The 13,594-nt window shown below is 40.9% G+C and overlaps 1 protein-coding gene across 1 annotated transcript in view; it reads left to right on the forward strand.

Moving 5' to 3' along the window:
* TRPC6 (transient receptor potential cation channel subfamily C member 6) overlaps positions 1 to 12,340 on the forward strand; it is a 52,236-nt gene extending 39,896 nt beyond the window's left edge. Inside the window, exons 10-12 of the mRNA XM_008071281.1 lie at positions 9,911 to 9,994; positions 11,325 to 11,400; positions 11,925 to 12,340. Of these exons, the coding sequence (XP_008069472.1) occupies positions 9,911 to 9,994; positions 11,325 to 11,400; positions 11,925 to 12,076 (312 nt within the window). The 3' untranslated portion in view covers positions 12,077 to 12,340. The remainder of the gene's footprint in view (positions 1 to 9,910; positions 9,995 to 11,324; positions 11,401 to 11,924) is intronic.
* The last annotated feature ends 1,254 nt before the right edge of the window (positions 12,341 to 13,594 follow it).

The raw sequence follows: 13,594 nt of genomic DNA on the forward strand, positions 1-13,594 counted from the left end.
CTGCACGGTTACCATGACAATGACCACGGGCTGAAGCAAACAGAGTTTCGGCATGTAACGAAACTAGAAAAACGTCCTGCCTGACTAGAGGCAGGGCAATAAAACTATTATGGTAATTTAGTTTCTAATCTTAATCCTAGAAGAAACTGCCTTTGGGAACAAGAGCTGACTACCCAGTCTACAAGGAAATGGAAGTAAAAAATATCTAGAAAGAAGTACAACTTAGAAGGGACAAGGTCATATAAAATAATTCTACTGTGCAACTTTCCATCGGGTGTATAGAGATTTACTTATAAATTTTACTGCCATGTATGCACACTGGTTACTAATCACATGCCAATATTATAGGTATAACTCATATCCTATGTCAGAGGTGATCTTCCAGATGGGCCTTTACAGGCCTCAGCCATGTAGCTATAGATGTTGGCTCCCAACAGCATTTGAGAATGGCTCTAATAAGGAAAATTTATGGAATGGAAAATAATGCCTATAACAGAGCTATGAGTTCGTTTCACTCTAGGAAGCATAGTTTACTGGGTAAGAGGCCAACGCAAGGGTCAACAAACCACAGCCTTCAGGCTGTATTTGGTCTTCAGCCTATTTTGTTCATTTTTTTTTTTTTTTGCATTTGTAAAGGGTTGTGAAAAAATGAAAAAAAAATATATGTGACAGAGATCACAAATCCTAAAATATTTATTATCTGGCTCTTTAACAGAAAAAACCTACCACCCCTGGTCTTGTGATGATGGCTATCATGAACAAAATACTTAGGAAACACAGAGAATTAAGTTCAAAGAATTAAGAATTAACACAGAGAATTAAGTTCAATTTTTTTTTGAGTTGGAGTCTCACTCCTTCTCCCAGGCTGGAGTGCAGTGGCATGCACACCCCTGGCCACCGCAGCCTCGACCTGTTGGGCTATGGCGATCCTTCTGCCTCAACCTTCCAAGTCGCCAGAACTACAGGGGTGTGTTACCCTGCCCGGCTAATTTTTTTTAAAATTTATTTATTGTAGAGTCAAGGTCTCACAAGTTGCCTGGGTGGGTCTTGAACCCGCAGGCTCAGGCAATCCACTCGCCTCGGCCTCCCTAAATGATTGGATTACAGGCTGAGCCAATGAGCCTGGCCAAGTTCAAATATTATATAAGTAATTTCTATCATGATAATGCATGTCTGTATGTGTTCTACTTAGAAGGCTGCCTCACTGTCTGTAGAATGTAGGCAGTAACCATGCTGACATCCAAAGGTAGTTTTGAATGTTAAATTAATACACGTAAAGTTCCTACCCGTGCCAGGCACATAGTAAGCACGTAATAATAATAATTTACTATTTGTTTGTTATTACTAGAGAGCAATAAGGAAGAGTAACTGCAAGGGGGACCCCCAAAAAACAGAATTTATTTTTAAAAAATTGTGTATTTTGCCAGGCTCGGTGGTTCAACATGTAATCCCGCACTTTGGGAAGCTGAGGTGAGTGGATTGCCCGAACCCGCGGGTTCGAGACCCACCTGGGCAACTTGGTGAGACCTCGTCTCTACAATAAATAAAAAAATTAGCCTGGTGTGGTAGCGCGCGCCTGTAGTTCCAGCTCCTTGGAAGGCTGAGGCACAAGGATCGCCGGAGCCCAGCAGGTCAAGGCTGCGGTGGCTGGGAGCGGCCACTGCACTCCAGTCTGGGTGTCAGAGTGAGACTCCAACTCAAAAAAAAAAAAATTGTGTATTTATTCTTTTTTTTCTTCTAATTTCTGTATTTTAAAGATGTTGGGCACAATTCAGAGTTAGGTATACAAATCTCCATTATGCAGGTGTGCATTTATTCTTACGTGTTTAAACTTCAGTCACCTTCAAAGTACTCTTCATTTGATACCATACACTGATCAATTTGCTTTTTCCTCTGCTCTCAATGGTTTTGAACTCGTCAGTGTTGATGTCTGTTAGTGCTTCTGCTGTTTTCCTTTCACCTCTTCCATGTCGGCAAAATGTTAGTCGTTGAGAACTTTTTTCATCCGATGAAACAAAAAAAAAACCACTCAGGGCGAGATCAGGTGAATAGGGAGGGTGGGGCTCAGGTGTCATGCTGTTTTGGGCAGGTACGCTTGTAAATCACCCATCATGAAAGGGAAAAATGTGTTGAAAGATTCTCCAAAAAAAAAAAAAAATTAACTGAAGCCAAACGCTGGTCTAGTGATGCTGATGGGTTCCTAGAACACTTACCTAGCCGAGGAAGCCTGTACTACAGAGGCCCCTCCCTCTGAAAGATAATTCCAGGTATTTTTGGTCTCTCCCTTGGCATAACACATACTTTGGTAGTGGATACTAATCCAGTGAGGAGAGTGACATGATAATAGGCCTAAAAGTCTTAGAGAAAGAATATAAACAGAAAATAAAGAAAGGTGTCCAGGTGAAAATTGCAAGTGGATGTATCCGGAAAAAAAGTAATCTGAAATAAAGTGGTGGGTGAAGAAATAGTAATGGGAAATTGTATATCAAGATAAACTTGAAAGCGAGCATACATTAATCGCAGAACGGGAATAAACTAGCATTTGTAGGATATGTTTGGCAATAATACACACAAAACACACACACACACACACACACACACACACACACACACACTCACCAATCACGTCCCACCCCTTTCTAGCTGTAGACTCGGGCAATTTCATGGCCATCTCAAGACTTAGTTTTCTCACCTGTAGTCACTATAGTCTCAAAGGTTTATTAACCTAAATGAAATAAAGGCAAGGCACATGGTAGGAAGCCTGTTCTACTACTGACTCATCAGTTTCTTCCCCGCATTCCTCTTCCTTGGTGAGATCACATGGGTCATGGTATGTCAACCAATCCCCAGATCAAGAAAAGGCAAACTGACTGACGAAAGTGTGGGTTCACAGAAGACAGAGCCTATGTCCCAGGACAACTCTGATCCATAATACTTTCATATTTTTGGCACCCACCAGTGTCTGCGGAAAGAAAGAATGAGTGGACAGAAGACAGGCTGGTGGACAGAGAGGTGAAGGGGGGAAAGTTATTAAAAGAATAGTTTGTCTCCAAAAGTAGTCATCTCGAAATATGCATAATTGGATAGGTCGCTGTAATCGATTCTGATGTTTATATGAGTTAAATTATCTGCACATGTGACATAAGAAAACTGGAGCAAGGAGAAATGATTCAGTGATTTTTCAAAGGCTTCCCTAGTAAGTGGATGTATGCAGAAATGATTCTACCTATCCCTGGTGACATATTGCTTGGTTCCAATCACTTGTGACATGTGTAGTAAGTAGTATATAGCTTAAATAGTTTAATAGAGTATAAACATTTACAAATGATATAGTCCATCTTATGAGTTTAACTTCACTCTGTATATTTTAAATATTGAGATGCTTAAGGGAAAAAGAGAGAGCTGACATTTCAGCTAGTCATGCTTAGTCTTACTTATGCGAGTTATGCTATAATTGGCAACATGGCACTCTGTTTTCTTAGAGATAAGAGGTTAAAAAGTATTAGTCTCAAGAATAACAGTGCCCCGCTGCAAAACCTAAATATGTATAAAAGCCCAGATAAATTGTGGTGGGGAGATACAGACAACTGATGACTTTTTAAAAATTTATTTTTGCTATAAAATATGCACGGCATAACATTTACCATTTTAACCATTTTTAAGTGTATTTTTGGTGACACTAAATATATTCACAATGCAGACAGCTGATTATTAATTGAATAATCCAGAAGCTCGTTCCTCTACTACCTTCCTCCTATTTATGATCTACAAGATGTCTGCGCAGCAAGCACTTTCTATAACTTTGCAAAGGGCATTCGATTGGCTATATGCAGCTAACCCTCTGTATCCTGCAGGGTCTGCATTCACACATACAACCAACTGTGGATCAAAAACATTAGAAAAAGATAATATTGCAACAATAAAAATAACACAAGTTAAAAATGCAGTATTGCATGCAGCTATTTATATTTCATTGCCATAGCGTTGCAATAGGCATGATAAGTAATCCAGAGATGATATCAGAGGATAGGCATATGCTATAAGCGAATACGACTGCATTTCATATGAGACTTGACATCTACAGATTCTGTTTTCCTCAGTGGAGTCCCGGAATCAATCCCCAAGGACACTGAGCAGCGACTATGTGACTTTATGTAATCTACAATGCATGGAATGAGTTAATACGGATATATGAAGTTCAGTGTGCTTGGTCAATATTTTCTATTCACTGCTTTTCTTTATCAAAACTTCATCTTGGAAATTGATGTAGTAAAGACCATTGGTCTAAATATGTACAAGGAAGATTGAGATCTTGTCTCATCTTGGCCCCTCCAGCAATTCATTTAACTTATCTGGACCTCAGCTTCCTATCTGTAAAATAGGGATGGTCAAGTTGTGCAACCCATCACACAAGATTGTTGGGAGGATTCAACCGGTATGTTGTGAATTACAAACACGATGCAAATGAGCTTTTATTATAAATAGTGGCTCTTTTTGTTATTTGGTTATAAATAACTCAATACAAATTTTGCAAAAATAAGTCAGTGGAAATTGGATCCTAGTTTTCCAGTAAGAAAACACTCGTGCTGAAAAGTATGAAGGATATATGATAACAAATCACTGGACGAAGAATCCAAATGCCTTTTATTCTTTCTGATAGAAACTGTAGTATCCATCAAATAAGACACTTTAATTTTTGGTAGTTTCCCCAAGAAGTGTGGAAAATTAAAATGTATTTTAATCATTTGCAAAATGTAGATATTTTAAATATTGGCTCACCTTACACTTTTCAGTGTCACATTTTTGAATCCTAGATTAAAACCAGCTCTACAAGCAATACCAAGCCTGTGGTGTCCAGCCGCAGGTGTGGAGTTCGGAATAAAATGTTGATTCCAATGTCAGCTTAACAACCCAGGGGCCTTCTTGCGTAATTGTACACTGAGGCAGCTGGGGAGGTGTGGTTCCCCACTGGGCTGACTCACCTGCTCAGACAGTCTTCTTACCCTTCCCTCTTTCGTGGGAGCTTCCCAATTTGTGGCTTTCTCTGCCTTCCCCCCTCCCACTTCCCCTGATCTTTCATGGGCATAATTCTGTATAGATCTCTACTTCTGCCTCTGTCTTGGCATTTGACTCCTGGAGGCCAAATCAACACAAGTATCTATTGTTCTTTAAGATTGTGGTGAACAAAATTTGAGACACATTTCACATAGCTTGGTTTTGCTTGCTACATTCACTGTACTCCTGGGGAAATTTTTGTTAAAGCAACCATTTGTATTTCAATTCCTTTTTGTCCAGTGTTAATAAGATGGTTTGGCCTAGATGGATGGATGGATGATGGATGGATGGATGGATAGATAGAGAAAATAGATAAGGAAAAACTCTCATGGCTTATTCTTTCTTATCCGATTCATGTGGCTTTTCCCCATTCTTTTTCATAAAGCCCACATCTAAGACAGTAGAAGCAGTTAGTGAACTAGAAACAGCTAATTTCTGTTTCACTCTTGTCTCCTCTCTGACCCCTTGAAGGCTAAAGAGTGTAGTTGGCTGCACAAACACTGCCTTCACATCTGTTCCAGGTGCCCCATAGAAATCGGTAGGAGCTGGGCTCGGTGGCTCAGCCTGTAATCCCAGCGCTTTGGGAGGCTGAGGTGAGTGGATTGCCTGAGCCCGTGGGTTCAAGACCCGCCTGGGCAACTTGGCAAGACTTCATCTCTACAATAAATAAAAAAATCAGCCGGGCGTGGTAGTGTGCGCCTGTAGTTCCAGCTGCTCGGAAGGCTGAGGCTGAAGGATCATTGGAGCCCGTCAGGTCGAGGCTGCGGTGGCCGGGAGCAGCCACTGCACTCCAGTCTGGGTGACAGAGTGAGACTCCGACTCAAAAAAAAAAAAAGAAATTGGTAGGATGAGCCATATATAAAAATACTGTTTGAAACTAGGTAGGCAGACCTAGCCATTATCTTCGAGCACACCCTTCAACCCTAAAGACCACTGACTTTGGTGATTGCTAGCATTAGTTTTTTAGATATACAGCCTGGAAGGAAGGCATCCATTAAAAGTCCATTTCTGCCATCCACAATTACATGTGTATTCCTGAAAATGCCAAACGGCTTCTCGATAACTGCTCTGTTCCACTCCCAAATTGTCAGTTTGGGAGCAGGCGTTTGCGCCCTATAGAGTAGGCCTTAGGAGATTCTAATGCTCATCAGGGTATGGGAATCACTCAATAGTTCATTTCCTGACCCACTTAGTCATGAGCTTGGGCATATTGGAAAAACCAATATTTGCCAGAGTATCTCCAGAATAAATTGAGTATGGACAGTCCCCCGCTTAAATTATACTTAATTTCTTTTTTTTTTTTGAACTCTATGATGGGTGAAAGCAATACACAATTTGTTGAAACCATACTTTGATTTTTGATTCAAAAATTGTTGTAACTTTATTACAATATAGGCTTTGTGCTAGATGAGTTTGCCCCACTGTAAGCAATGGTAAGGGTTTGGGGAACATTTGAGGCAGCCTAGGCTAAGCTATGATGCTCAGTAGTTAGGTGTATCCAATGCATGTCAGCTTATGAGACTTTCAACTTACAATGGTTTTAGCAAGGCATAGCCCCATCAAAAGTAGAGCAGTGTCTGCAGGTTAAAGTAATCACGAAAAAGCCTAAAGCCACGTAGTAGATATTCACCCTTCTATACGGAAATAGCATCTACTGACCATGGTAGAACACCTGCTGTTATGTCAAGCTACGTACTCTACACCTTGTATCTTTAATTCTCACATTAGCTCCAGTAGATGGGTAATGTTCTTTTCCTTGTTCTATCCCTAAAGAACCTGAGGATAGACAGGTGCAGTGACTTGCTTTCCATCCTATTTCAGACAAGTGACAGAGCCAGAGTTCAAGCCCACGTCTCCTTGGTTCCAAAGTAAGATGCTTACAAGCACCATTCAACACAGCTTCCTTTGATACCTGCATTCCTTTCTAAGATTTGCCTGCACCTTTTCAGTTCATTCCTTTGTTCCTGGCTTGTGGGAAATGGGAGACTCACTGAGCAGTTCCCAGGTCCAGCACTGTAAGAAATGCCCCAGACTCAAGATTACCTGTTCCTTTTTTTAATGAATAAGAAACAAGTCATTTAATGTTGCTCATTCTAATCCTACAATGGACCTACAGGACCAGAAATGCTGATATCAAATTATTAGGAAGTGAGAAAGAAAAAGCATAAAGAGTGCGGGAAATGTAGTCGAGGGTACTTTTTTTTAAAGGGATAGGCAATGGCTCGTTGAGAATTGGAAAGAGTTTATTTCCAAATTAGGAACAAAGCTTGCCTCCAGTCCTTCCTGCTTCCCGCCAGCAAGCTCCCCACGTTCCGGCCCCTGTGACTCTATATGTGTTGGCACCATCCAGCAATATCCAAATCCCTAACCTTTAAGTATTATTCATATTTCAAGTTGAATTTTCTTGCACGCGCAAAAGTGTTCCAGCTATGATTTTCCAAACATTACATTTAGTCATTACACAAGGAAACAATTATATATTAGGATTTTCTGCCACCAAGTGGTAAAGATGCTTCTTTGCACCATTGGATAAGTTTACATACTGTTTCTCTATATTTGATTTTTTAACCAGTATTTGGTGGATTTCTACGATGTATTAGAAACTGACTCAAGGTTTTTGCTGAAAAAAATATGTTATATGTAAGGTCAAAACTTGGTATTTCAGAATTAGTCACATAAATATGTTCCACATGAATTTATAGCTGTCTATTCATATACCATTTAACAATATCTGTGGTTCCCAGCCAGGGGTATTTTTTGTCACAACAGGGGCAGGGGTAACTCTTACTGGCATCTAGTGGTTAGAGTCCAGGGATGCCGCTAAGCATTTTACAATGCACAAGACACCCTGCACACCAAAGAATTATCCAGCCCCAAATGTCAGTATTGAGTTAGTGAGTAGATAGTAAAGAAATCAAAGACGTGATTCACGGATATTCCTTTTGTCTGGCCCCTTTCCCTCTATCGTTACTTGATCCTGTCCTCACTTCCATTTCTCATAATGGGCTTGAACCTGGTTCGCCACATTTAATAATGTCCTTAAGACATTAAATCGTATTTTAAAAGCCAGCGTTCCCATTGTATGACTTAAAAATATTACGGTGAAGTGTTCATGCATTTCACAAACTCACAAATTAGTAGGGCTTGAAGGATGATGGAAATCAGCTGGACCACGCCCCTCACTGCCAGAAGAGATTGTGTCAAGTTCAAGCCTCTTGCCTGCTGTTCCATCATGGTAATCGGCCTTCAAGTTTCCTTCAAGTGCTCTTCGGGAGAACCCAAACTGCCTCTCAGTGGTTATTATGGTGAATTATTTATTTTTATCCTAACAATTTGTAAAAGTCAATATGAGTAAAAATATACCGATGTTTTGCTGACATTTTTAGATGGAATGAAAGTCAAAGAGAGATAGCGACATTAAAAAGGATGCTAACGAAGTAATCATTTCAGACTTCTATGTTGTTTTTTATGAGTCTTACCAGCCTTACCTATTTTCCCTGTTATTATAACTCAGCAAGACTATAGTGTTGATGTTCTTCATTGAATACCCAGAGCCGAGCTTAGCACCGTACTTATAGCGGACCCGCAATACATACGTGTTCAATGAATGAATGTGTGTGCAGCTGTTGATTCAGCATGTGACCATTTAAAGCATCGACGCATTGATGCTAAGGCAGGAGTTGAACCCAGTCTCAGTGAGCTTTACTTAACACGACTTAGGTGTCAATCGGAGGTAGAAATCATGGGTGCCCTTGAAGGCAGACTTGACATTTCTCTGCCTTTGGAAGACCCGTGCACATCATAAACATGCACATTTAGAGCCGCTCTGTTTTACTCAGATTCTCCAACTTGTTTTTCTTTGTAAAAAACAAGTTTTATTCCCTTAGAAATTGCACTAAACAGTTTTTTTGTTGTTGTTTTTTCTGAGTCGGAGTCTCACTCCGTTGCCCAGGCTGGAGGGCAATGGCACACTCACGGCTACCCCAGCCGCAACCTGCTGGGCTCTGGCGGTCCTTCCGCCTCAACCTTCCAAGTAGCTGTACTACAGGCGCGAGCTACCACACCCAGCTAATTTTTTGCTTATTGTAGAGGCGAGGTCTTGCCAAGTTGCCCAGACTGGTCTCGAACCCGTGGGCTCAGGCAACCCACCGTACTAAACAGTTTTTAATCACCCTCTTAGCATGCGAACATGGCATGTTACCACTTTTATCACAGATTGCTTCAATTCTTTCTTATTTGCCTGTTTGGGAAAATATATTATTTGAAAAGCACTGCCTAATCGGGATCGTATATAGCCCGTGAAACTCAAATGAATTAATTGGTGTTCTTGACACCTGGATTCCACCCCACAACAAAGTCTTGCCCTGATGATTCTTAGGGATCCATATCTGTCCGTGCTGCCGGGATGGATGTCCCGGTCAGTCAGGTGGCTCTGCTGATCCCTCCCCAGTGGACTTCTGAGATCACCACCATTAATGCCCTGACTCATTGTCTCTTCCATGGACATATTTGTGGGAAGGTTAAAGCGTGACTGTCATGACAGCATGACTGACAGCCACTAAGTCCAAGAGTCACCTCGCACAACCTCTGACAGCCACTGGGAAACTGAACACACCTAAAATGCTTCTGATTGGTCTGGGAAGACAGAAGACTAAGCAAGTCAAGTTAAGTGGCACTATACCCATAGATAAGGTAACCCATGTATATGAGACCATTTATTCGTTCATGTATACACACACACACGCACACACACACACACACACACACACATATATATAATAAATAAAACAATTCGTAATCTCATCACTTTGTTTAAAAAAATAAGAATCAACTCCTCAGTCTTTTAAAATTACAGGTTGAACACAGTAAACAATCAAGTATAAGGAGCTCGGAAGATTTCCACTTAAACAATTTCAATAATCCCCCAAGACAATATCAGGTAAGCATAAATTTTAAAATAAGTAAGTCTAGTTATATGTAATATGTATGTGTACATATATGCGTAATATTTAGATTTTCAAACTATGTGATTCTTTAAATAAAATTTATTAATAGTTAATTAATGCTTCCTTGGCACCTGAATTCTGACCCACAAAGAAAAACTTTATTTTGTAAAAAAAGTTTACATAAAGTATAAAATTATAAAAATAGTTTATTTTATAAGCTACTGGAATATTTTTCTCAATATCAAGTAAGGTATTAATTCGTTACATTAATTCATACATTAATTTATTACTTACTATGTACCAGGCATTTTATAAATGCTAGAGATACATAAGTGAAAAAAATAGAAAAAGTTCGCAGATTCATGGAGCTTAGAGTCTACATATTCATGGTAAAAAGGCAAGTCTTACGAAAAACATAAAGAGAATACAGTTCATCTCCAGTCCCACTCCTGAGAAACAAAGACTGTGTGCTTTTGACGAATATTCTGCCAGTTGATTATATGTATATATTTGCATACAAAGCATCATCTTCCTTTATGGTTTATCATAATATGTATTTAACATAAATATTTATCATAAATCATTGTGTTCATTATAAACATATGACAATTTATGAAAATAATTCCTTCTAGGTTGACATCCAAGAGCTTATTTTTTCTACTATGTAATTAGTACTACCGTGAGCGTAGTTGTTCATGGACCACATCATGTCTTAGGATGGATTCTTGAAGGCGGAATTGCCTGTTTACTCTTTAACATTGGGCCTAGCTGTGAGCTTTGGTTTAGCTGTATATCCATCCAGGACTGCCCCAGGACACCCAAAGTCTCCTGCTGTTTATGGAAAATGTACAGTAAAAGCAAGTTGGAAAAGCATGATGGAAGCTTAGGTGCTGAAGAGACCTTAGTACATTGAAACTAGCATCCCTACATCCCTCGCAAGTATAAAATCAAAACTGGCCACACTGTCGGCGGGTTGGGGGGCGGGGCGTACCCACTGCCCATTTCCACCTGCAGTGCTGCGTCTCTCCCACCTGCCCAACGGAAAGGTCGTGTTTTGCTCTAATATTCTTAAAATAAAATGCAAGCATCGGACATGAGGGACTGGATGTGTCCTTAAGAGTTAACCTTTGAGTCATGGCGATGTGAAAATTGCTTTAAAAAAGAACAGACTTGGGCACTAGCATGCATCCCCGCCAGCCAGGTCGTCCAGTGACTAGCCATCACTTCCGAAGCACTTATCCCCGGGAGGAAGACTGGGAGCTTACTCCAGAGAGGCTCGCCATGAACATAAACCTGAGATGGATTTCTCCTTTCTCTGTCTAGAAAATCATGAAGAGGCTCATTAAAAGATACGTACTGAAGGCCCAGATAGACAAGGAGAGTGATGAAGTGAACGAAGGTGAGTTGAACACAGGGGCAGGTGAGCCCCAGTGTGGGCTGGGACCCGGGGGGAGGGGCTTAGGTGCCTGGAGCCGAGGTCGAGCCAGAAAGAGGGGCAGGCAGGGTGAGCTTCGCGGGGCAGTGGGCCGTCAAGTCCATTAAATAGTGGGGAACAGACTGTGTCCCCACAACCAGGGGCAGACGTCACTTGCTAGAGAAAAGCGATTGCTCTTAGGGGGCCTGGGGGAGGAGGAAGTGGGTGGGAAGGATGAGGGTCTGCTGTCCCAGCCCCCAAGACACTCGCCCATTTCCTTTGGATTCACTTCAGGAGAACTTTTGTGATAATTTTGCTGTAGTCTCTTCATTCACCAAAATACTTAACGGAGAAAACAGAAACCCCCTCTATTAGGAAGTTATTTCCTTGAGAGTATTCAAAATACAAACGTGCAATAAACAAGGCCCCATTTCGTCCTATCCCAGACTCACCCGTGTCTCTGCATTCCGTATTTACGGTGGGCTTCTTATCACGCTTGCTTTTCAAAGGGGAACTGAAGGAAATTAAGCAGGACATCTCAAGTCTGCGCTATGAACTCCTTGAAGAAAAGTCTCAGAATACGGAAGACCTAGCAGAACTTATTAGAAAACTGGGGGAGAAATTATCCATGGAACCAAACCAAGAGGAAGGCCACAGATAATGTCGAAACCCCCCTGAGAAATTCATATTTATTTGTTCACTCGAAGCCATATTATTTCCTGAGTTGTTTTTTTAAGTGCCAATGGGCTCGCCGTTAACAAGGAAAAGTTAAGTGAGAACGAGGGCCATCCTATCATCTGGAACGTTAACATCGAAGGTCTTGGGTGATTGCATTTTGTGAGCCAGTCTTGAGGTGGTAGATTAGGATGAAAATGGGGCCCAGCTGTTTGGTGCTTGCATTATAAACCGCTTTCTTGGGTATAACGATTGATGATGTCTGCTGGGAGTAGGTCTCAGCCAGCAGGGGCAGTCCCGTGCTGTTCTCCTTGCGGTTTTTCCTCTGAAAGTGATTTCAAGGACTTTCCTACCTGCTCTGAGGATGTCCTGCTGGGGACGCCCAGTCCTGAAACATGGGGGAAAATAATCTATGGCTATTTAAAGAAAGCTGGTTCTATATCACCAAACCTACATATGTGGCCCCCAAAGAATATGACTGATGCTCTGTGCAAAGGAGGCTTACATCTGTGTTGAACGTTCTGATTCATCTCTTTGAAAGCATTACACTTCACAATGAAAAAGTATTTCCAGCCCTGAACCCTGGAAATGAGGTCCAAGGGGGTGTGTGTGTGTAAGTATTTATGCGAATATGCATACACACACACACAAAATGCTCGCCCTATTTTGTAACTAATATGGACACGCAAAAGCTTTTTTGTATTATAATTTTTTATTATGACTAGAAAATTACTGTCTAAATAACCTTTTATTAGAGAAATAGCAAAAGTGCAAACAATGTGGTTATTTGGTCCCATTATAGTGCAATATGCCCCTTCTAGAGGCATTTACAGATGAATTCCCACCTTCATTCAAATGCAAAGGGGAAAAAATGATGCGGGAATTTGCAAATATGTATCTGTTATTCTCAGTATGCCCTATCCTCCTACCCAAATATATAAAACCAGAATCTGCATTCATGTGCATTCATGTGCATTCAGCAAGAGGTTGTTGATGTGAGGCACCTTAACCAACTGAAAGAGAGAAATGAAGGGTCATCTGTTGACCCAAAGACTGTGGACATTCAGATGATGCTGGGCATTAACCAGACATGCTGCTTTAAATTCCATAAGGGGAGGCTTCAGATGCAAATCTTCAACTTCATGTTAAAGATGAGATGGTCACAGAAAGTCGGTTTAGCCCCAACTTTGGCTTAATTGAAATCAGAGAACATTGATGTGACCAGATCAGAAAATACAGCTGGAGATGTATATTCAGTGATTTTGCATTTGTGGGTATGACTTGTGGAGAAGTTACTTAGCATGAAAGGGTTCATTCTAAATACTTTGTGACAATATTTGAATCTGCAGTTGTGAAACATCCACCTCATACCAAAGGCACTGTCCGCAAATTAAAATAATCCGACATTCAGAAAGTGTGCGTGTGTTGTGCTATGTCAGAGACTGGCCTCGGTGCAAGGACTGCACCTGGGCTTGACTCCGGAAGATTCTAGAAAAGATTCCTG

The sequence above is a fragment of the Carlito syrichta genome, unplaced genomic scaffold, assembly GCF_000164805.1.
Source record: "Carlito syrichta isolate Samal-C Ts95f unplaced genomic scaffold, Tarsius_syrichta-2.0.1 Scaffold314276, whole genome shotgun sequence".
In the NCBI taxonomy this organism is placed as follows: Eukaryota; Metazoa; Chordata; class Mammalia; order Primates; family Tarsiidae; genus Carlito; species Carlito syrichta.